Here is a 25,351-nt window from a genome sequence, read left to right as displayed (position 1 = left end):
ACGGGGGTGATGCTGTCTGTGCACCGCTCTTGGCTCCTTGCACTGTCTGTGTGGGAAGACGTACGGCAGGATACTAATGCTTCACCTTCTGTCACCAGGCGCTCAGATCATTTCTCAGTTAGGACGGGTCTCGTTCTTCTATTATCCAGCTCACGGCAGGAAGGCTTGCACTTCTCAAGGAACCTTGCAGTTCACACAGAAAAAAGGGTCTAAGCACGGTCCTGTATTATGGATCCATGTTGAACAGATCGGTGGTAAGGTGCTGCATACCGGAAACGGGAAGTGCCTATGGGGCGATTGGATTATAATTTTTAGGGTAAGGTTACTTGAAGATCATGTTGCATGATTGAACGAGGACCTTTAAGCTGTGAGCGTTACATGGCGCCATACATTTATTGACGTGTCACACACTAACCACGCGTTTTAGGAAAATCGAGAAAAGTGCGTATGTAGCAGTAGTGAAGGAAGCTTACTACTGCAACTCTGTCGGTTTGTTCTGTCTGATAGAAGACTTTGTATATTTCGTTGCAGTGTGAGTTTTGCAAGACGCATTCATTCTCTTCACTTCTAACATTGTTATTTTTCTGCTTAGGAACCACATTATTAAAAAAGAAAATGGCAGTTTCCGTGCTACAACAATCTCCGAATTCTCCGCTGCACAGTGTTTCACTGCTGAGCAAGTCCTTTCCTCAGCTCCCCAGCCCACGAAGAAGAAGACATGGCGGGAGAGCCAGGAGCCACTGGAATACAGTCAGCCTGACAGGTAGCACTTCTCATTCTTCTTTAGGGCTCATTCACACGGGCGTATGCGTTGTACTCATCGCAGCCCATTCGCTATGCCGGCAGAGATCGCATAGGGCTGCGATTGGCACTGCACATGCCTGAGGTACTGACGTCACGGATATGCGCAGTGTGACTTTTTTTGTTTTAAAATTCTCTGCTTTGTGCAAACGGGGCCTCGTATTAAACGCTGTCCTTTTCCAGGCATTGCGAAGCAGCAGTGTTTCAATACGCAACCCTTCATACAAAGAGCATGCTGCGATTTATTTCTCCTGTGTTTTTATGCGCAGTGTCCACTCGCAGTTCCAACGCAGGTGTGAATGGAAGAATGAAAGTTCATAGACTTTCATTGCCTCCATTCACTGCGTGTTATGCACTAGAAATACGCATGCATAATACGAGGTGACAATACGCCCGTGTGAATGAGCCCGTTAAGGTGAATATCAATAAGTTCATGTTCCCCCGAACCACGGGCAGCATGAACTAGGGAGCGATATGCCCATACGGCTCATGTATGTTTTATTCTGAAGCAATTTTGCATTTTAGAAAAAAACATAGTTAGAAGTTTGACTTGGAGTCAACTGCAACAGAGCTCTGAGTCAAAGAGGTGGGCTACGCTAGGCGCTCTCCGCCCATGTCATTAAGACATGCAACTCTCTCTTTGACTCAATAGTTCACCTCCAAGTCAAACTTCTAAGGCTGGGATTATGCAGCGTATCTCACGCGTTTTACCAGCACGTGGAGCTTCGTATCACTGCTTTTGTGATTGTGTATGCCTGCACATGGCAGAGTATCCCACGTACGCTGTCGCGCACTGGCTTCCTGGTTCCTTTTTTTTCAACTTTTATGTCATGTGTCCTAGCCACATGCATAAAAAATGCTGTACATACGCAATGTAATGGAGTATGTACAGTGTGTTCGTACACACCCATAGAGAAGAATAGGGCTCTATTGCATGTATTACGCAGTAAAATAGAACGTTCTTTGTTACGCGTGTATTATATGCAATGAATACACAAGTGAGACTAGATCAATGGAAATGAATGTGCTTTCATTGACTCCATTCACTGTGTATTATGTGCACGTATATTGCGTAAGTAATATGCAACTAAATTACGCTTGTATGAGCCCGGCCTAAGTATGTTTTTCCTTTTTTCTGAAACGCAGCAGCATTTTACAATAAAACAGACATGGGCCGAATGGACATATCTGTTCTGAGTTCATGGTGGTTATGGTTTGATTTAATTTTTTTCTCCCAGGGGAGGACTGGAGCTCTTACAGTCTCTCTTCAGCTACTAGTAACAATCTGTTACGCTCACCCAGCGGTCTACCTACTCCAGATGATACCAGCCATTCTATACCATCATGTGTACGGAGCTCAAGCAGAGCTGTACTGACTGTGAACACCAAGACCACACAGGTATGAAAGCCTATAGAAGTCAAGCAATAGAGCGAACCAACTCGCCTGCATATATGAGACCACACTAGCTTCGGTATGATTAATTGAATAGGAATAGATCTGCAGCATGAAGTAGAACTATAGAAACAGAACTGTATTCAGGTGATTAGAACATGAATAGGAACATGCCGTGAAAATTGGACCACGAGTAAGGACGCAGCTCTGGGGGGTCTGAAATGCTTGCGATTTCCACGGCATATTCCAACCCATGTAATAAATGGCTGAATAAAGGTCTGTTTTTATCATTGTACTTCATGTTAGAAATCCATTCCTATTCAGTTAAAACATGTACCCTGATTTGCCGTCTGATAGTGTTCCTTATGAAGGGGTGTATTTATGTAATATTTTACATCCCTACAAATGGATAATTTGTATTTAAAAACAAGTGAAAGCTGTGATTCCCAGTTGAATGTACTTGTTAACTCCACGTCAGTCGGTACAGCACGCTGATTAAGCAAGGATATTAAATGCTTTTGACAGGGATTACATGTGCCAGTGTGGGAATCCAGTTAAAAAATAAAAATGGGCTTACTTCTTGGGATTCTAAGTGCTAAAATTGCTTGCTTCATGATAAATCTACCGTATATACCGGCGTATAAGACGACTTTTGAACCCCGAAAAATCTGCTCTGAAGTCAGGGGTCGTATTATGCGCCGGTAATACAAAAAAAAAAGTGTAAAAAAAAAAAAATCATTACTCACCTCCCCCGGCGTTCTGTCGCGCTCCGGCAGGATGTCGCTCGCTCCTCGTCCCCGGCGCAGCATTGCTTTCTGAATGCGGGGCTTGAAATCCCCGCTTCCAGAAAGCTAATACACACGCCGTCAGCCGGTACAGCTATTCAATGACAGCATTGAATGGCTGTGATTGGCTAAAACACACGTGGCTTCAGCCAATCACACTATTCAATGACATCATTGAATGGCTGTGATTGGCTGAAGGCGCACGTGTGTTAGCAATCACACCCATTCAATGATGTCATTGAATAGTGTGATTGGCTGAAGCCACGTGCGCCTTCAGCCAATCACAGCCATTCAATGATGTCATTGAATGGATGTAACTGGCTGACGGCGTGTGTATTAGCTTTCTGGAGGCGGGGATTTCAAGCCCCGCATTCAGAAAGCAATGCTGCGCCGGGGACGAGGAGCGAGCGACATCCTGCCGGAGCGTGACAGAACGCCGGGGGAGGTGAGTAATGATTTTTTTGTTCTCCATTGTAATACCGGCGTATAAGGTGACAGTTGGGGGGTCGTCTTATACGCCCCGTCGCCTTTTACGCCGGTATATACGGTATGTAAAACCGCAGATTTTTTTTTATTATGAAATGCTCCATCAGCATAAGGTTGCGCTCGCGCAAGCGGATTTGAATTGCGGTTTCCGTGATCGACATCCACATCACTTTTAGAATAATTGGGACTGAATTTTTCTACTTTCTAAATGTGGGAATCAATAGATGTCCGCCCTGCAACTCTGCCATTTTCAAGTTTATAGGTATGCGCACCATACCTAAAAGGTCCTTTTTATGTGTGGTGATAGTCTTTTTAGCACCCATGTTTCTAAGCCATTCCAACAGCAGTACACGTGCAAGCATTTGTTTCCCATTGGACTTGGCCTCCTGTCATGTGTATGGAGGAGATCACTGTCAATCATCTGCCCTCTCTGCATTGCCTCACAATGATAGGCCCAATTGCTTCTCTTGTCCTCTCATTTGGCCCACCCCTTTACTATATAAGTTCTGTCTGTGAGCGCCCGGCTCACTATAGCTAACACCTTGTCTCCCTGATGATGCTGTTTAGACAACGCAACAGGTTGGAGCTTTACTAATAGGATTTATACAGCTAGTTTTTAGATATCAGTCTCAGATAGTCAGAAAGTTTATCTGTACTACGAATATAGGATTGGCCATCCTCCATAGATGGATTTAGTCACCAAAGTATTATATTATATAGGAGCAGTCTTGATACTGCCATGTTTACGGACTGACCTTTGCAGACTGGGTTTTTAAATATAGGTGTTTGTCCGGCTACGTTCTAATAAAGCTTTATATTTTATTGAGAATTAATACCAAAGGGTTAATTTTGCTTATGGCGACTCAAATTCAGTATCTTGAAACCCGGTTTATTTCTAGGCATTTAGTATTATTAGTTCATGTAAACATGGGCCATGACAGGGCAACTGAGATAGAATCACTCACTTGTTGGAGTCGCTTAATTTTCAACTCTCCTAAAGAAACAAATGAATGTTGATCCGTGTAAACAGGCAGAGATCTCTGTGCGCTCCGCCTCCATTCACTAAGCGATTATCACTCCTGTGTAAAAGCTCAAGAGCGATTCATTGGGACGGCTGTCCAGCACTTAAGTATCAACTGTTGTCCCATGTAAAAGTATCCTCGGTCTCCGTCCCATGGCCTCACCCTTTTGCACGCTGGTCTATAGATGCATTCACACATCATTGATGGGTATCTACATGGACGGCGAACATTTTGTTGCGCTCATGCTCAGATCTGTAAGTATGAGACAAATTCAAGAAGGTAGATGGAAAGATTGTTTTGTTTTGTTTTTTTAGTTTGTGTTTTTTTTTTGTTTTTTTTTTTTTAAATCTATCTTTCTGCTTTGCCTTGTCATTTTTTATATCTATTTGGTAAAAGGCAGGCAATTGACAGCTTTCTGTCTGTTCTTTATTCTACCGTTATTGGATTAAGTCTTGACTTTGTTTTCATTTGATACCTGTTGTTGTGTGGTTTTTTTTTTTTTGTTTTGTTATTCCTACCTACTTAAAGGTTACACTTTAATGCTATAACAACTCCCACTCTTGTTGTATTGTTCTGTTTGATGATTTATTCGCCTGAGCATGTTCATCAAAGTCCATTTTCTTTATGGTTATTGGATTTATTCAAACATTGATGCATAATTGGCAAACTCTTTTATTAGTGCTATGTATGTCCCCTTTTCTTAATTTATGTTCATATTTACTCCTGATTTTTTTTTTATTTATTTTTTTTAGATTTTGATAGCAAATGATAAAGCCTGCCGAATGTTTGGATACAGCAGTCTTGAATTAATTGGCATGAGTCTGTCCATGTTGATTCCTGCGTCCAGTCACAGAATTTCAGAGACTCTAGAGGAGGAACTAATAGAAGCCGATGGGATTTCCAGGGTACCTGGAGAAGTGGTGAGTGGTGTTTGGGGAAAACCATGGATGGATCTTAGTTAACCCATTGGAGTCCCTTGTTGCAGTATTCACAGAGTGGAGAGCTGCTATGAAGAGTATTCCATTGTCCTCCTCCTCTGTCCATTGAATTAATAAACCATTGTGCTTCACCAGGGTTCCATATACAGATCAAGCAGGAACAACCTCTTTCTTCTTAACCACGAGCAAAGTTAACAATTTGCATCAGCTGAATCAGTATGAAGCTCCACACCGTGCCAATGAAATGTAGCACACCATCTTTATCTGTTAAGACAAAAGACATACAGGCGGACATGGTGCAATTGGTTAAATAGCTCTGTTAACCCTTTCCAATCCACTGTCTGACGTCTGAAGACATTCTGATTGAAGGCTGTACAGCTCCGATGTCGGAAGATGTCCGGCAGGGTATTCTTGCTGTATATTACTGGCTGCTCTTTTGTCAGAGGGGTCTCTCCAGCATGTCCCATACTGCAGTACTGGCTCTAGCCAGCAGATGGCGCCATTGTATAATGGCAGAAAGAGAAAGCCCCCTAGGAAACCCTGAATCCAAAATTGGATCGCAAAGGGTTAAAGGCATCTCGAAAAAGGGGATTTGAAGGTCCCTGCATTAATGGAGCAGAGGTCGTGCAAGTCCACCGTTGCGCCAGAAATTGCCCAGTACAAGCACTTGGCAGTCTCCATCGCTGTAATTGAAATCAATGGAGCCGTGTTGTGCATAGGTGACCAACGCTCCATTCATGTGGCACATAATACTAAACGTATTTCCTGTCTTTGCATTTAAAGCCTTTTTATTTATTCCCTATCAGGTTGAAGCGGTGCGAAATGGAGGGGAGGTGATTGTATTATGCCTTTGGATACGCCGGGTGAAGAACCAGTGCTTGCTGTTTCTGGATAACGTACAGATCATCACCACAGTTCTGTCCTTTCAGCAGGATGTGAGTCTCTCTGAATTACTTAAAGGAGCCCCTTCTAGACCACTACTGTTCTTATGGGCTCAGTCTATGTGCCGCCTCCCTGTGCCCCATCGGACCTTGTATGTCAGACGTGTTCTTTATAACCAAAGCATTGTTAATATCCTCTTTTGTATCTCTTTTTTCAGGGCAGGGTTGTGTCCTGTGATCCGTCTTGTGCACAGTTATATGGATATATGGATCCAGAAGAGCTTTTGGGTCAACATATTACAGACTTAATGCCAACAATTCATATTCCTCGTCATAGGAAAGAGATGTCGCAGGTACTGTAATGTATAGCACTGGCTCACCTCCGGTAAGAGCGGAGATAAAGCAGAGAATACATAATGTGACGGACAATAAACTACATATGATGGGTCTGATCACGTATCATTGTAGAAACAATACAGTTTAATCAGATACTAATGGTTACCGGTCAGGCTCACAGCCATAATCCGCTGTGGGCTCCTGCATGCGGTATCCGACCCATTCATATGAGCCTGGCCTTTTTTTCTAGTTTAAACCCAATATTGATACATGTTCTTTTCTTATAATCTCTTCTTGTTTTCTGATTTTGTATTTTTTGTTTACTTTTTATAACTTTATACATGATAATGGGGCGGCCATCTTGCCTAAGCCTCAAATGTGCTCTGTTAACGGCATTCAAAGATATGCTTTACAGCAGTCACAATTTGGTGAATATACAGTACACTCTGTCAAAAAAAAATCAAGCACCTAGAAGAAGTTGTTTTACTGCAAAACTCGGCATGCAGTTGCATCTCAAGCAGATCTGATTAGAGTTGTGGGGTGATTAGATGAACGGTCACTGCCCCCACTGCTGGTGTGATAGTCCAGGGGGTCATCGCATACAACAGTTAGTCACCCGTAGTAATCGTACAAGGGACATTCACAGCTCAGCGATATGTTCAGGACATCCTGCAGCCACATGTGTTCCTCTCATGGCGGCTTCTAAGAGGCTTTTTCCAGCAAGATAATATTCTGCCACACACAACAAGGATGTCACAGGAATGCCTCCACAACGTTGTCACAATTCCATGGTCTGCTCGGTCGCCAGATTTATCACCAATAGAACATGTTTGGGACCATCTAGGACACCAACTTCGACAGCTCATGAGTTTGCATGTCCTAGACGCTCAGTTACAGCAAATGTGGACCGATATGCCATAGAATACCATATGGAACGGGTATGCCTCCATGCCCACCTGTACCTCACCTTGCATCCAAGCTAGAAGCAGCCCAACAGGGTGCTAGAGCCTCCCTTCAAGTGTTCAGTTTTCTCAAATATATTATCCTTTTTTGCACTGATATTGTAATCCCTTGACTATATCAATGTTACTATTGCATTTCTAAAGTTTCGATCTATTCCGACAACTCCTTCTGGGTGCTTGATATTTTTTTGACAATGAGTGTAGAAGAAAATGATGATTAAATTGCCCCCCTGCAGGCAGAAATGGCATGCCCTTTGCTGATGCATCATGGGATTGATATAAAAGTGAAACCAAAATCTCTTGCTATCAATATGCTGTCTGATAAGCATCAGAAAAGGGTCTGCACTGCATGGAAGTGGTTGCAATAAACAGGAGACCTACAGGGTGGTGAAAACTCACCTGCCTGCCTGCCATTAAGTATAATAGCTAATGGCATATTGAAGTGCTTACTTAATCCCTTAGTACTATTTGTAGATTGTATTGTTCATATTATACTTCGCTGGGGTTATTCATTTTGCTCCGTGGTTGCGAGTCGAGCTTTTCTTTACTGGCTCCTTGGCTTATAACCTGGTGTCCCTTTATTAGTGTGACATGAACAATCTGACAATACAAGTATGGTGGACAATGATTTAATTTGTGTTATATTTAATAAAGATGGGTTTGTCTTTTATTTCTATGGATTCTAGGTCCTCGCCTTGTCACACATTAGTGTATAGCCAGTATTACATAGAACAGAACAGATTGGTGACGTAATTAAACCCAAAAATAAATATTGGTCTACCCCTTGATCCGATTATCTTTTCCCACAGCTTCTGTTTTAATCCTGTGTGATAATCCACTTTACGCTAAAGTATCATTGAGTTTTGGCCTAATGATTGGAAATTAGTATGACAAGTGGGTGGGAGGGTTACTTGCCAGAAATACAGTAGATGCTAAGCAAAAGTGTGTGTGTGTGTGTGTGTGTGTGTATATATATATAATTACACCCACTTTGTCTTTACATATACATGTATGCAAGGGCTGAAATAGAATGAAATATACATGTATGCAAGTGCTTGTTAAGAATGAGGTCATTGACTAGCGATAAGACCATCGACAGGCACTGCATGTGAGGGGCTGTTCACATCACATTTTTAATGTAGGCTTAGCATATACAGTACATTATCACATGTAATATATGGTAAAATAGAACACGCTGCATTCTTTTTTTTATGCATGTATTGTACGCCATGTATATACGCCAGTGTGAATGGATCAATGAAAGTCAATATGCTTTCTTTGAGTCCACTCACCACGTATTATGCGCATGTACATCACGCAAAATTGCGCTCGTGTGAGCCTACCCTAAATGTACAAGAAAAAATATGGAATTTTAAGCATGTGTGTACTTTGTAATCTAAAGGTATACGTTGAATGTATAGCCATATATTTTAATATGTTTGTGTCCGTTTTTACATTTAAATGCATACATTTTTTGTTTTTGTTTGTTTTTTAGGCCTTTAAGACAAAATATGTATACATCATATGTATGGAAATGTACAGCTATATGTTTATATAGGTCTCCTATTGACTGTAATGTAAAGAAAAAATATATATTCGTTGAGCATACTTTTTTGTGAGACCTAGAGGGCAGTATGCTACATTTTTTTAATCCCATATAAAGAAACATACACAACTGTAAGGCCGTAGTAAACTATATGAGCTTATGAACTACTTTCGACCACTTCTAGTCTACGAGTGCGTCGAGTTATACATCTTAATACTTTTTGGTTATTAAAATGTATACACTTGACGTATGGCTAAAATATGAACAGCACCTAACTCTGTCTGTATGCACCAGGGATGGGTCGCACAGCTCTAGAGCTCCGAGATATAACTAGCCAATTCACCATTGCTTGTAAATCCAACCATGGAAAGTGACTTGACTATAGTCTTGTGGTCTTATGTTTGACCACTCCAGTGATCGGACTATGCACCCTTGTAAGATCCAGTAATTATTCCTACCATTTCAAGTAGATTTGTTACTCTGTGAAGTGACCTCTAGAGGGGTGCACAGCTAGAGATGAGCGAGCATACTCGCTAAGGGCAATTGCTTGAGCGAGCATTGCCCTTAGCGAGTACCTGCCCGCTCGACAGAAAAGGTTCGGGTGCTGGCGTGGGGGAGAGGTGAGTTGTGGCAGTCAGCAGCGGGAGAGGGAGATTTCCCCGCTCTCCCCCCGCAGCTCCCTGCCCGCCGCCGGCACCCGAACCTTTTCTCTCGAGCGGGCAGGTACTCGCTAAGGGCAATGCTCGCTCAAGCAATTGCCCTTAGCGAGTATGCTCGCTCATCACTATGCACAACCCCTTCTGGTTTGACGGCCACATTGTTAAATTGAACCAATCCCAATGGCTACAATAAAACTTGCCAAAATTTGAGATTCCTATTCTGCCAATATAGAGGGGTTTCAAAAATGGCCAAGCAGTGCACCATTACTACTTAGCCGTCTTGCTATGCACCCCTTGTCTGTAACATGGAAAATGCATGTGAGCAGCCACTAGATACAGACAAGCTTTACTGTATCTGCATGGTTGGGGCCCGCACAGAATGGCATGTGTGCCCTGGGTTGCAACCTTCCCTCTGTGCTGAGTAATGCAATCTGTATGGGGACGATTGATTATATTAACAATTGTTCGCCCCATACTGTCTATTCTCTATTCCATATGAAGGACACCCAACGAGTACAGATTGACATGATGTATATCGATTGGGGCTTGTTATAAACACAGAGGATGAGCAGGTATAAAATTACCTTAAAACCCTAAATCTCAAGTATTTACGTGCCTGTAAAGGTGCTTTGAGACTGAACATTTATTTTCAATTGAAGTGCAGTCTAAACGCAAGCCAACGACATATGTGAATAGTTTGCTTCTTGTTCTTCGTGTTCGTTTCTGCAGACATAATCATCGTTGGCTCGTTAAATTGTCATTCCGTTTTGAACAGTTTTCATTCAGTGTTTTACATAGCGAATGTGAATCCCTGAACGAGAAGTGAACTATTCTGCTTGAATGAGTCAATGATGAATCTGCCAGTCTAAACAAACTGCATGAGAGCGGACAGGCTGGTTATGTCGTCCTCCGCTAGTTCACTCGTCCACACGACTATCGCACCGTCAAAAAGAAGCCCTGATGTTTGACAGAATGTACAGATACTCTGGTAATGATGATCGCTGAGACTGATGACTACTCAGTAGGTGAAAAGAATCGAATTGCAAGAAGTGACGTATTGTTTTGTTTCAGAGCATTCAGCAGCAGCGGGTTGTTGGAGTGACGCGTAACGGAGCTACTTTCCCTCTAAGCCTGACTTTAATAAATGATTATTCTGATGAAGTGTCTCCGGTGGAAGAATACTACGCCAGCCTCAGTGTCCTCTCCTCTATCAGCGGTCTCATCACTCTTTCTCCGGATGGTAACATCCAAGGGATCAATGGAACATTTTCGCGTTCCCTTTTTGGATATGACAGGACGCAGCTCGTAGGGAAGGTAGGAATTCTGTTGTAGAAACTCTTCTTGATGAACTTCTAAATATACAAATTCAAGCAGAAAAAATGCCCTGAATTCCTTATTGCTGGCAGCAACAGTAGGATTGCAGTGGCTACGACTAAAGCCCTGTTTACACAAGATGTTTATCTCTCAAAAGTCGCTTAAACAATGTCTTTTGAGCAATAATCGTTGCGTGTAAATGCTACCATCGTTTGCTTTTTGGCTGAATGATGATTTTATGTTGAGTTTAAAGTCCATCGTTAGGCCGGGCAGCTGATAGCAGGGACTGAGTGCTGTGATTCTCCACAGGAGCACTGATAACATTGTGTTCAGCTACAGTCCCACAGCAGAACAAAAGGACCACCTGCTGTTATCTGCATACAGCTCCGCGAGGCTTATTTACATGCAAATGAAGCTAATAAGCTACTAATGGGCATTAGTGCACATTAGCAGCTTATGCAAAATAATAGTTCATACTGTTATTCTCCCTATCTTTTGAACGAATTTTGAGTGATAATCGTTGCGTGTAAATGGGGCTTTAGTCTGGAAGTAAAAAAAAATGTGACAATTTGGGACGGCTAGCATTCCTCCTTCTTCATACTCGTTAATAGGTGTATTGAAAAGCTAGGGCCCTAGAAGGCTTATTTCCATATTCTACACCAACCTCAAAAATGCTTACCTGCCCTTATCTTCCGTGCAAGTAATGGATAAATGGAGCCAGATTGCCTGGTAACTTGCAGGGGAGGACATACAGGGGGCAGTGAAGTCACACCAGTGCTACTTACCGCCCACCCGATTATGTCGCATGGGCAGGCTGCCGCGTGTATGGTGTCATAGGTGCCCGTAACAAGGGCAGACTTTATGCACTTAATATGCATCTGTTCCACTATTACGACATAATCTCTACCATGCTAGGACTCCTGATAACATGCACTCATGTCTCTTAGGAATTCTCAAGGAAGACGCAATTGCGGAGTACTCTATTCTTTGCTCGCAAGGCGATTGCATTAAAATGGATAGCGCCAAGGGCACCCTCCGTTAGACAATGGACGGACATGATGAATATACCTTGTTGTATGAGCAGGTGGTTTATAAGAATAGAAACTGCGTGAAAAGTTTAGGAAGGTGTAGGGAAACTGGGATGTGATTCTTCTCAAACACTTGTGATCCCGTGTCGAGACTGTCTTCCACTTGGAAACCGATGTCCCCACGAAAGAACCTGTGGCTCAAGAATAGGTCTCTATAGTCCTCTACAGACCCACCGCAAAGCCCCTATACTTGGAAGACAACCATGCTTGGCCACGAGTGATAACCCATATAACATTCATTAAAGGGGTTGTCCCGCGCCGAAACGGGTTTTTTTTTTTCAACCCCCCCCCCCCCCCCCGTTCGGCGCGAGACAACCCCGATGCAGGGGTTAAAAAAGAACACCGCACAGCACTTACCTGAATCCCCGCGCTCCGGTGACTTCTTACTTACCTGCTGAAGATGGCCGCCGGGATCTTCTCCCTCGGTGGACCGCAGGGCTTCTGTGCGGTCCATTGCCGATTCCAGCCTCCTGGTTGGCTGGAATCGGCACGTGACGGGGCGGAGCTACCAGGAGCCGGTCTCCGGCACGAGCGGCCCCATTCAGAAAACAAGAAGACCGGACTGCGCAAGCGCGTCTAATCCAGCGATTAGACGCTGAAAATTAGACGGCTCCATGGAAACGAGGACGCTAGCAACGGAACAGGTAAGTGAAAAACTTCTTATAACTTCTGTATGGCTCATAGTTAATGCACAATGTACATTACAAAGTGCATTAATATGGCCATACAGAAGTGTATAGACCCACTTGCTGCCGCGGGACAACCCCTTTAATGTCTAACTTCAGATCAGTGAGGTGTGGATGTATACTTGATAGTCCCACACGGTAACACAGATGGATGAACTATGTAATCACAAATCCATAACCTTCGTTTAACCCCTTAGTGACCAAGCCTGTTTACGCCTTAATGACCAGGCCAAATTTTGCAAATCTGACACGTGTCACTTTAGCATGGAAAAAGACCAGAAAGGTTTTGCATATCCAAGCGATTCTGACATTGTTTTATCGCCACATGTTGTACTTCATTTAGGTGGAAAAAAAAGACCGATAGAATTTGTGTTTATTTATTAAAAGCGCCAAAATTGGGAAAATTTTGAAAAAATCGTCATTTTTTTCACATTTCCAACTGCAATATCTCAAATATGTGCAAACATAATATAGAAATTTTTGCTAAGATATATATTTCCATCCGTTTACTTTATTTTGGGCGCACATTGGAAAAACTTTCGTTTTTTTTTAACCATTTAGGAGACGTACAAATGTAACATTACTTTTCAGCATTTTGAGGAACACTTTGTTTTCCTACACCAATCCAAGATTGGAAAGGCTCATAGGAGTCAAAATGATTGATACCCCCACAAGTGACCCCATTTTAAAAACTACACCCTTTAACGTATTCACTGAGGGGTGTCATGAGTATTTTAACCCCACAGTTTTTTTTCAGGAGTCAATGCAATTTAGAAGAGAAAAACAAAAATTTCATATTTTTGCAAATATGTCATTTTAAAGACAGGACTTTTTTCTATAGTACACATGAAAATTAGGATTTGCACCCCAGAATGGATACCCCTGTTTGTCCCGTGCTCAGAAACATACCCATTGTGGCCCTAATCTTACGTTTGGATGCACAATGGGGCCCAAAATGAAAGGAGCAATCGGTGGCTTTCGGAACAGAAATTTTGCTTGAAGGAGATTTAGTCCCCATTGCCCACTTGTAGAGCCCTTGAGTGACCAAAACGATGGAGAACGCCCACAAGTGACCCCATTTTGAAAAGTAGACCTCTTAACGAATTTATCTAGGGGTACGATGACTTTTTTGACTTCACAGTTTTTGAATGAATCTAAGCCAAGCCGAAGGAAAAAAAATACGATTTTAATTTTTTTGGTAATTCTGTCATTTCAAAAGCAGTTTTTTTTGTACCGCACATATATGAATGAAGACTTGCACCCCAAAATGGATACCCCTGTTTGTCCTGTGCTCAGAAACATACCCATTGTGGCCCTAGTATTACGTCTATATGCACAATGGGGGCCAAAATGAAAGGAGCAACCGGTGGCTTTCGGAACAGAAATTTTGCTTGAAGGAGATTTAGGCCCTATTGCCCACTTGTAGAGCCATTGAGTGACCAAAACGATGGAGAACCCCCACAAGTGACCCCATTTTGAAAAGTAGACCCCCTAACGAATTTATCTAGGGGTATGATGATTTTTTGACTTCACAGTTTTTGAATGAATCTAAGCCAAGCAGAAGGAAAAAATTACGATTTTCATTTTTTTGGCAATTGTGTCAATTTAAAAACTGTTTTTTTTTGGAAAGTGTACATAGGAATGAAGACTTTCGCCCCAAAATGGATACCCCCATTTGTCTCGTGTTCAGAAACATACCCATTGTGGCCCTAATCTACTTAAAGGAAACATAGCTAGGCCTATAATGGAAGGAGCACCCGTTGGATTTCAGGGTACAACGGAATAAATTCCAGTCCCCATTGCCCACATGTAGAGCCATTGAGCGTCCAAAACGATAGAGAACCCCCACAAATGACCCCATTTTAAAAACTAGACCCCTTAACAAATTCATCTAGGGGTGTACTGCATATTTTGACCCCAAAGTATTTGAATGAATCTAAGCAAAGCAAAAGGAAATAATTACGATTTTCATTTGTTTGGCAATTTTGTCAATTTAAAAACTGGGTTTTTTGTACAGTGTACATAGGAATGAAGACTTTCACCCCAAAATGGATACCCCTGTTTGTCCCCTGTTCAGAAACATACCCATTGTGGCCCTAATCTACTTACAGGACACATGGCTAGGCCCATAATGGAGGGAATGCCCGCTGGATTTCAGGGCAGAACTGAATAAATTCCAGGCCCCATTGCCCACTTATACGGAAAAATTTTTTTTTGGCATTCCCTAAATATTAGATAAAGATAATAATATAAACTGCGTTTTATGTCCGAAGACAGGGGTAATTACGGAGGCTGGTTGGGCTGGGCACATGGGGCAAGAAAACCATGTATCCCCCTCCCCCCCCCCACCCCCTCCTCTCATGTATTTTGGGGGGTATTTCGTAACCTCAGCGGCGGGGATGGGGTGTAGAAAGTGGCGCTGTGAGGCTTTGTAATCTTGCTGCGGTGCAGCGGTCTCACAGAGAAGGCACTCAACAAGCTGCTCCTGGAACTGCAGGAAGGCGAGCGTTCCCGGGGCTTCTTGTAAATTATGGATTACTGGTAGCGGTCTGCATAACGCCGTGCTCACGTAGCCGTAGGCGGAATCCGCTTGCCGAGGCCTGCAGCGGATTCCAGCTGTGAGCCCGGCTGTGACCCTGCGTACGGTTGCGTAATGTACTACGCATAACTGCCTACTCACACAGGCGGTTTTTTGTTTGCATTTCCCGCGCCGTCGCTTAGAGATGACTCGGGTACCTGCAGCCCGTACACAATGTGTTTGCACATGGGGTTCGAGTATATCCGCAGTCATAGAGCACAAAGGGCTCTAGGTCGCAGATATTCGTGGTAAAATATAGCATGCTGTGTTCTGTTTCTGCGAGTGGATTACGTAATTCCGACCCGCTAATTGGGGGGAATTGTGTAATCCAATGCATGCGATTGATCCGTGGATTACCGCTGATCAAGCGCATGCAGAACCTGTAATTCCTCTCCGGTCATGTGTGACCGGCCTAATGTTAGTTCGCTACTTTATCATGTGACCGGGGACCGCTCAGCGAGGCCACCGGTCACTGCTCCAAGTACTCAGCGACCGTTGGTCGCTGGGAGCAAGGAGATTTTTAAATTTCCTGGGCTTCCCGGCTCCTGCGAATGTGTCCGGCATTTTGCCGGCGGGCGCATGTGCAGCAGCCGGAAGGGTCCATGGAGGATAATCGCATCTGGATTCAAATGCGGAAGCCTCCGAGAAGATGTTTCATCTCCCCCAACCGATCGCATCGGTGAGGGGAAATGAAACTGCCACTTTTTAAAGAACTTTTACGTGATCGCCATTATGCATTGGATAACGGCGATCACGTGACCAGTAACCGCATACCGCGGCTCCCCGTGACATCTCCAGGCTCTTGGCTACCTTTTGTAGCCAGCAGCAGGGAGATTTTATATTTCTTGGGCAATCTTTCACTTTTGCGCATGCGTCCGCCATCATGCTGACGGGCGCATGCGCCGAAGCTGGGGTAAGATCCGCGGATCAACATCCCACCAGGGAACAAATCCAGGACCTTGGGTACGTAAATTTCATCCCCCCTTACGGATACGATCCATAAGGGGAGATGAAACTTTAACTTTTTAAACTTTTTTTTACTTTTAACTTTTTTTTTTTTTTTACTTTTTAACTTTATATGATCACCGTTATCTGATGGATAACGGTGATCATATGACTGGAAACCGCAGACAGCGGTCCCCAGTCATATCTACCTGCACTCGGCTATCTGTGACAGCCGGGTGCTGGGAGATTTTGAATTTGCCGGGCTCGCCGGCTTCTGCGCATGCGCACCGCATCGGCACATCGCAGAAGCCAGCGGGGGGTCCAGACACCGGCCGGAGGACATCGGCGGACCTGAGGTGAGTATTTTCACCTCCCCTCATGGATCCGATCCATGAGGGGAGGTGAAACTTTTCTTTTTTTACACTTTTTTAAACTTTTTTGCGATCGCCGCTATCCATTGGATAATGGCGATCGCGGTACCGGGGACCGCTCACCGCAGTCCCCGCTGACATCTCCTGCCTCCCGGCTACCTACGGGAGCCAGGAGATTTTAAGTCTCCCGCGCCGCCGGGCCTTCTGCGCATGCGGCTGACGTAATGCCGCCTGGCGCGCATGCGCAGAAGGACGGCTACGGCGCCCGGAGCATCGGGACAGCTGGGAGTCGTGCGGCGGACCTCGGTGAGTAATTTCAGCTGCTCCGATGGATCCGATCCATCAGAGCAGCTGAATCTTTAACTTTTATTGCACTTTTATTTACTTTTTTGCGATCGGCGCTATTCATTGCATAGCGCCGATCGCAATGCCGGGGGGGGGGCTCCGAACAGCCCGGGATGACAGCTCCATGCTGTCAGCTACCTGCGGACACCAACAGCATGGAGCTGTCACGTCCACAGCCCGAGGGGCATTATTCTCTGCAGGAAGCATGTTTTTACGTCCTCAGAGAATAAAGCCCACTTCGGGAGGACGTAAAAACACTATGGGCTGGTCGTTAAGGGGTTAACATGTGGCTATTTGCACGAGTCTGTACCTGTTTTACTCTGTTTTAACAAAAGTTTCAATAAACCGATTTAATTAAAAAATAAATAAAACACTCAATGTAAAAGTAGCTTTATGCCATCTACTTGGACACCAGGATTTTCTTGCTTTTAGTCCCTGGTCAAAGGAGAAGGCCATCACGTATTGATAATTCTCAAAGCTACCATAAGGACAAAATGGCTTCAGATGGCTTACATTTCGTCAAGATCCCTTGAGAAGAGAAATCTGCACAAGGAGATTGAGAGGTCTTCTATCTAGAGCCCCTGTTATGTGCACCATCCTGAGCCCTTGAGAAGAATGTAGATTGTGGATTTACCTGTCCCGGATCTGCAATCCACCTGTCAACTGTGTTATTCGAAGGACTTTATGGTGGATACAGATTTTGCCACTTTGGTTGAAGCTGATGTTTATCTCATACGTGTTTTTAGTGGCATCTCTACCATGTAGTAGACAAGGGGTGTGATAACTCCTTTACTATAACTTGTCCCAGGAGGTTACATTTGCTGAGTAATTTGCAAATTCATCCATCCCTTGTAATGACCCTTTTAACATTAGCGGGATTCTCAGCTTGGTGTAACAAGCACTGATTGATGCATTTCGATCAGTTTTCATTTCTTTTACTTTCACACGGACCAAGAATTGGCTTATGGGGATAAACCACTGTAATTCCGATTGTTTGTTCCCATTGTCTGGCTGTATATTTCCCTATACAGATGGGGAGATGTACTGCCAATCAGGAGTATTTTTATGTTCCCTTAAACTGAACAGTTCGTCACCACATAAACGTTACCTTATTCGTCAGCTGATCGTGGGTCCTCTTATATGCCGCGATTTTAGAGCAAATTAGTTTTTGGAGAGACTTAAGGAACTTTTGGACACGTAATTGGCCCATGTAGAAGGACCTTAAGGTTGTGAAGATGCCCCTATAAGCTTCCTGCTTTATTTGCAGGCTTTGCCTATTGTTGTACAGTATCAAAGTGGCAGTTTTTGGTCATAAGCATTGTGGTGTTCTCTGCTACTCCTTTTAATTTATAATTTGTTTTAAGTAACAATATGTTTTACTATTTGTATAAGAATCTCTGTCTTTTCTCACAGAACATTACCTTTCTGATTCCTGGATTTTACCATTATATGCGAAGTGCTGAGGAAGAGTCTTCTCTTCTATCCCCACCAGAAGAAGCTCAAGTTAGAAGCAAATCCTGTGATGTTATTTGCAATGGCGCTGCTGGTAAGAGAGCTAACCTTACCATAAGGAAACGCGCTTTACAGGGCATATATATAATCACAGTTGACTCACATTATTATGACCACCTCCTGTGTTCGATGTCTGCAGCACGTTGCTCATGAAGGAAGTGATCTGCCGTGGGCTGGCTTGGTGGGTATAGAAGGTGTGTGATAGGCTGTCTGTTCACATATCGCTCATTGTTGTCATTGGTAAAAGGGGTGACTTTTCAGAGTTGTAAAATGGGATGATTATTGGCTTCTGGGCCAACAGGGTCATTATTTCTCAAACAGCACAATTTGGGATCTGTTCACTGTGGTAAATTGTATCATGAGTGGACAATTGGCACCATTGGGAATAACCAACATGGAAACTGAAGAGCACCATGTGTCATTGATGTAAGGTTCGGCTTGGATGGTGCGCGAAGGCAGACCGATACACTGCAGTGGAGCAGCTCACTATGAAAATGAACCAGGGGACTACCAGACATGTGTCTAAAACAGTTCAGTAAACCCTACTGCATATCGGACTCTGAAGTAGACATTTGGTCGCTGCACCTATGCTTACAAAGGTACTTCGGAAGAAAAATCCATATCTGAACCGGACCACCGTGGATTGGAAGAGGGCTGTCTTCTCCGATGAGTCACAGTTTCTGCTTCAACGAGCTGATGGACATTGGCATGTCGGGCGAGAAACATCAGAGAACAAACACCCAGCAACCGCTGGAAGAACACAAGCTGGAGATGGCAGCGTTATGGTCTGGGGTATTTTTTGGTGGCATTCTCTGGGCTGCTTATCCATGCAAAAGGCATTCTGAACTGATGTTGTATAAATCCATCCTTGCAGATCACATACACCCATGCATGCTGTTTGTTTTCCTGGGGCAGATAGGATCTTCCAGCAAGATAGTGCGACATGTCGCATGGCTAGAAATGACAGTGGTTGGAAGAGCACAACTAAGACTTCCAAGAACTTCCATAAATCCATAGACTTGAACCCAACTGAGCATCTGTGGGACCACCTCGATCGTCGTGTTCGCTCTATGGATCATCTGCCTCCAGTAACTGTGGGATGCACTGCAGGCAGCGTGGCTCCACACACCTGAGACCACCTACCAGAATCTTGAGTCACTGCCAGCCCGTCTAGCTGCTGTCCGTGCTGCACAAATTGGTACTCTGGATATTAGCTAGTGGTCATAATAATGTGGCTTGACTCTACAGTATATCCTTTATCTGCAACACAGTATTATTACCTTTCCAGTTTTCTCCTGTCCTAGTCCTATGATTTAATGCACTTGTACGTTCCTCACTGTGATGTTAGATTATTCTCATTTGCTTTGTGATTTGATCTGTAGAAAAGTCTGTACAGAAATGTAAGTCTGAGGACTTGCTGTCGGCCGGAGAAGTATACCACCATCCAGCTTGTTCTGTAGTGCTGAGCCCATCCTCTCCCCCATCTGCAAGGTATCCTGATGTTTTTTATATTATTAAAGGGGTGGTCTCGCGAAAGCAAGTGGGTCTATACACTTCTGTATGGCCATATTAATGCACTTTGTAATATACATCGTGCATTAAATATGAGCCATACAGAAGTTATTCACTTACCTGCTCCGTTGCTAGCGTCCCCGTCGCCATGGTTCCGTCTAATTTCGGTGTCTTCTTGCCTTTTTAGACGCGCTTGCGCAGATCCGTCTTCTCCCTTCTTCTCCCTTCGGCTCCGCTCGGCAGCATCGGCATTTTGGCTCCGCCCCCTTGTACGCATCATCGCATAGCTCCGCCCCGTGACGTGTGCCGGTTCCAGCCTCCTGATTGGCTGGAATCGGCACATGACGGGGGCGGAGCTACGCGATGACGCGAAAAGGGGGCGGAGCCAAAACGCCGATGCTTCCAAGACCAGCCGAAGGGAGAAGATGCATCTGCGCAAGCGCGTCTAAAAAAGCAAGAAGACACCGAAGTTAGACGGAACCATGGCAACGGGGACGCTAGCAACGGAGCAGGTAAGTGAATAACTTCTGTATGGCTCATATTTAATGCACGATGTATATTACAAAGTGCATTAATATGGCCATACAGAAGTGTATAGACCCACTTGCTTTCGCGAGACCACCCCTTTAATGGTTTCTTGTAAAGCGCTTGGAAATTGGGGACTACAGATTACATTTACCGTATATACTCGAGTATTAGCTCACCCGAGTATAAGCAGAGACAATAAATTTCACCACAAAAAACTGGGAAAACTTATTGACTTGAGTATAAGCCGAGCTATACTCGAGTATATACTAGGTAAAAAAACCCTCCATACTCCCCTTCCAGCCGGCATCTGTGTCTGTGCGACAAGCTGCTTGAATTCTCCCCGCTGTCATCCCCCGCCGTCCTCTCTGCTTGGTTCTGTGAGTGCTGTGTAAGTAAGCACTGTCATTGGATTGAGCTCCAGCCAATCATAGCTGGCACTTGATCCAATCACAGCACTTACTTACACAGCACTGGCGGCAGGGGATTTGAAAGCAGAGAAGGGAAATGACCGCTAGGAGAATTCTAAAGCAGCTTGATTGGCTGTGAATGATCGAGCAACGGCTATGATTGGCTGACGCTCGAACCAATCACAGCTCTTACTTACACAGCGCTGACGGCGGGGGATGACAGAGCTGAGCAGGGAGATGACAGTGAAGAGTATTCAAGCAGCCTGCAGCACCGCCGCGGAGACACAGACGCCGGCTGGGAAGTGAGTATGGAGGGTTTTTTTTTTTTTTTCTAAGCCTTCCCTGACTCGAGTATAAGCCGAGGGGGGGCTTTTTCAACACAAAAAAACATGCTGAAAAACTAGGCCTATACCCGAGTATATACAGTATTTTGTTTAGTAGCTTTCTGATATTCTTCTACATTAATGCTACATTCGCACGTAGCGGCAGATGTTGCAGATTTTTTTTCTGTTGCGGTAAAGCCACACCAAATCCACTACGTGGGAGCTTACCCTTAGACGCATTTTCTGGTCAGATTGTGAGTGCCGTAAGACTTCTCTCACATTGTGCTGGTGAGCACAGATGTTTTAGCAGGCGAATAGTCACTCTGTAGGAAGATGCTTCTAGACTTCCAGAACGTTTGGGTACGTTTACACTGAGCAACTATCGTTCAGATAGTCAATTGGAAAAGTCATTGAAATTCACGAACAACAGCTGTTTAAAAGCTTCTACACAAAGCGCTTAAGGCCCATTTAGACACAACGGTTATCACTCAAAAGCAATCCTTTGAGCGATAATCGTTGTGTGCATTTACACGGCAAGATGGTCACTCAAAATTCCCTCAAACAGCAGTTTGAGTGACTGTTTTGAGCGTTCACTTTGCATAAGCTCTTAAGTAGCTAAATACCTACTTAAGAGCTTATTAGTGTGTAAATGATGGCTCCCGTTGTATGCAACAGACAAGCGGGAGCATTGTCTTCTGTATAGAGCTGCTGTGTTCTCGGAGTGCTCAGCTGGTATCCAGCTGAGCTCTCCGAGCGGGGTATGCAGAAGACAGCTGGAGCGCTGTCTTCTGTATACAGCTGCTGTTTTCTCTGAGCAGGATACCAGCCAAAAACAATACTACCAGCAGTATCCCACTGAGAACTCGGCGTGCGGTCCTGATAAGACTCATCTCTGATTTTTAGCTTGCTAAAAGTTAGCGATGAGCGAATAGTGCATGAAAAGTGCATACACAGTGATTGCTGGTTTCTCATCAAAACTATATGTTTCTTGTGTGATTTATACATGATTTTAACTATAAAGCAAAAAAGAAGAAAAACGCCATCTATTTAAACTGTTATTAACATATTTTGTTATATACATTGCATATTGATGTTTTATATATTCTCTTTATCTCTTTTTATTATTTTTTCTTTGTGTTTTTTTTTTTTCATTCCCATTTTATTTTATTACCCCCTGTACACACTTTACATCTTATATCTAGACTATTGTGCTTAAGAAAGGAGCCCTAAGAACTCCGAAATCTTGTTTTAACATCTTTTTATGATACCATCTTGGGTTGATTCACCTCACTCTAGGAGACCTCAAACCACAAAGATTTTTGCATGATCCTAGTATTAGTGTTTTTTAGAGGTCATCCTGAGCGTAGGATCTCTTTTGTTCTTTTCTATTCTCTAATCCTTTTGGGGGGGCCCAGCCACCCAGTTCTTTATTCTTTGCATGCTCTCATTTGATGTCCCCCTAGTGGGACATCAAATGGGTCTCCTCTATGTACACCAAACTCACTGCTATACATTGCTATATTTTCACGCACGATAAAGTACGGTAGGCCTTTTTTTGGCTTCCTATAGGCGCTGTCCACACTATTATCCACACTATTACTCTCTTGTTCTAGGTTAAGTAAAGCGTTCCTGATATCGGCACCAGGACCAGAGGCTGTTATTTACAGCCATAGCAGGACTTTTGCAGATGCTGGAAGCCTGCTATCACTGCTGGAACGGAAGGAGTTAATAATATCCGTGTAATACTCAAAATGCCGTAGATGCTATTTATTGAATGTTAGAGGGTTTTTCCAGCACGCAGATATTGATTACCTATTCTTAGGGCTCATGTCCACTTGAAAAATACAATCCGCGCAGAATCTGGCGGATTTACTTTAAATGGTATTTTTTTTGCATGCAGATATCAGCACACATTGCTATCAATGTAATAGCAATGTTGCCGATCCGCGCGGAATCCGCGGCAGAATGGAGCATGCCGCGTTTTTTCTCACGCGTGAGAAACGCAATACTTTTAAAATGCCATCCGCGGGTGCAAAAATCAATTTAATAGACCCGTGGATGGCCAATGGGCAAAATCCGCTTCGGAATCTGCAATTCCATTTTGCTAGTGGAATTAATCCTTCAGTCTCTGCAGGACTACAAATTATCGTCGGCTCGTTCACTTCTTGTTCCATTTAAACGCTTCTCGTTCAATGTTTGACGTAGGAATGTGAAACGCTAAACTAGAAGTGAGCGATTCTTAACGATGAATCTGCCTGCCTAAACAGGCTGCACGAATGAGCTGGTAATGACGTCACCATCCCATTTGCTCGTGCAAACGAGAATCGTGCAGTTCTCGTTCAGTGTAAAAGGAGCATTAGGATAGGTCATCGACATCAGATTGATGGGTGTCGACTTCCTGGCACTCCCACTAATCAGCTGTTTGAAGAAGCCACGGTGCTCTAGATTCTTCGGGTGCTTTTATACGTGACAATCCATCGGGCAGCAGATGTCTGACAGATCATCCCAGCGATAAGCATTCCCGTGCTCTTAAACAGGAACGAGCATTGCTGACTTAATGGAGGCGCGGTAGTAAATAGATGCGGATCAGGGATCGTTCCGGACCACCCTTCTCCATTCACGGAACAATGGGTCGTTCAGATTTTTGCATGCAGAAACCTGAAGGCCAAATGAGAAGTGAAAGATTTTGCATTCGCCGTTCAGTCGGTGCATGCATTTACACTGAACGATTATCACTCAGATTCTCGCTGGATTGCGGAATCCAAACGATAATCGTTCCATGTTAAATTAACTTTAGTGTTACGTTTTCAGAAAAAAGGTGTCCAACTATGCTGTAACTTTGAAGGTTCACTATAAAAGATGACATTGTGTGATGGGCATCATTGTGACTCTCCTTTCTTTGCTTGCTTAGGACAGTTAATGGCCACCGTAAATCTGCTTATGGAGACCCTTGTACCCTGAAATTACCTGCATGTTGCTTCTCACCTGGGACGCCTGTACAAGATGAGCCATGGCAGGGAAGTCACGCCATAGAGAAATGCAACCTAAATAACCTCCTTCCAAATTTGGGTATGGAGCTAGACTTGGCACCTCTCACGCATTGCCTGCAAAGTATGAACTTAACAGGAAGTCACAGTGAGCAGGCAACTCCTTGTGTCAATCATTCCTCTTTGTCTTCTACCTGTGCCTCAAAGGTGAAGAAAACACCTTCTCCTCCTAAGGACAGTACTTCACCGGTGACCGTCCAGGTCTCCCCATCACTTGTTTCTCCAGTTTTGCCAGCAGTCACTCTTTCTAAATGCTCTGATTCCACAAGTGATGCTCCCACTCACAAAGATGGTACAACCGATAGTCCATCTTGCCATTGCACTAACACAGAACAATGCGCACCCTGTCTTGATAAATCACTTGTAATCTCAAGTCCTACTCCTTTATGCCACAGTAGTCCAGTCACCGGTAAATCACATCCTTTTTCACAGAAGGACTCCCCGCAGAATATAAAGTCCCCAACGCAGAATCCCTCCCCTTTAGCCGGGGGACTGTATTCTGAATATAACGAAGTACGTTCTGGGAACGAAGTCTCATCCACTACTGCTGAGCCTGAGCATCAGCCCGCCAAGTGCTCGGTCTTGAAAACTTCTAAGAACTCTTACCCAGATCAAGATTCTTATGACTCCCCCAACATATCACCAGGACAAGCGTCAGGCCAGGAGGAAGAAGTGCGGCTTCCAGGGAAGGAGGTTTCACATGCAACATCGACACCTCTTAGAGATGGCTCTACCCAATCAAAGACGGTGACTCCATACGCCAACAAGACTCATGCTCTAGAGCTTCCATCCGAATACTTCAGCTCTGAAATTCGGGAAGGAATTTTCACTGGAAGCTGCTATCACCGGGACGGCTCCAGGCTTTGTAAGAAAGTATTGTCATTTA

The 25,351-nt window shown here is 44.0% G+C and overlaps 1 protein-coding gene across 1 annotated transcript in view; it reads left to right on the top strand.

Moving 5' to 3' along the window:
• Positions 1-25,351, top strand: part of PASK (PAS domain containing serine/threonine kinase) — a 50,707-nt gene that overhangs the window by 5,194 nt on the left and 20,162 nt on the right. Inside the window, exons 2-10 of the mRNA XM_066598506.1 lie at positions 593-763; positions 2,040-2,200; positions 5,240-5,407; positions 6,232-6,360; positions 6,525-6,659; positions 10,881-11,123; positions 18,550-18,682; positions 20,031-20,139; positions 24,330-25,330. Of these exons, the coding sequence (XP_066454603.1) occupies positions 616-763; positions 2,040-2,200; positions 5,240-5,407; positions 6,232-6,360; positions 6,525-6,659; positions 10,881-11,123; positions 18,550-18,682; positions 20,031-20,139; positions 24,330-25,330 (2,227 nt within the window). The 5' untranslated portion in view covers positions 593-615. The remainder of the gene's footprint in view (positions 1-592; positions 764-2,039; positions 2,201-5,239; positions 5,408-6,231; positions 6,361-6,524; positions 6,660-10,880; positions 11,124-18,549; positions 18,683-20,030; positions 20,140-24,329; positions 25,331-25,351) is intronic.

This window comes from Eleutherodactylus coqui, chromosome 1 (genome assembly GCF_035609145.1).
Source record: "Eleutherodactylus coqui strain aEleCoq1 chromosome 1, aEleCoq1.hap1, whole genome shotgun sequence".
NCBI lineage: Eukaryota > Metazoa > Chordata > Amphibia > Anura > Eleutherodactylidae > Eleutherodactylus > Eleutherodactylus coqui.
Note: the sequence above shows the minus strand (reverse complement) of the source record. Positions and strands in the feature narration are given on the sequence as shown.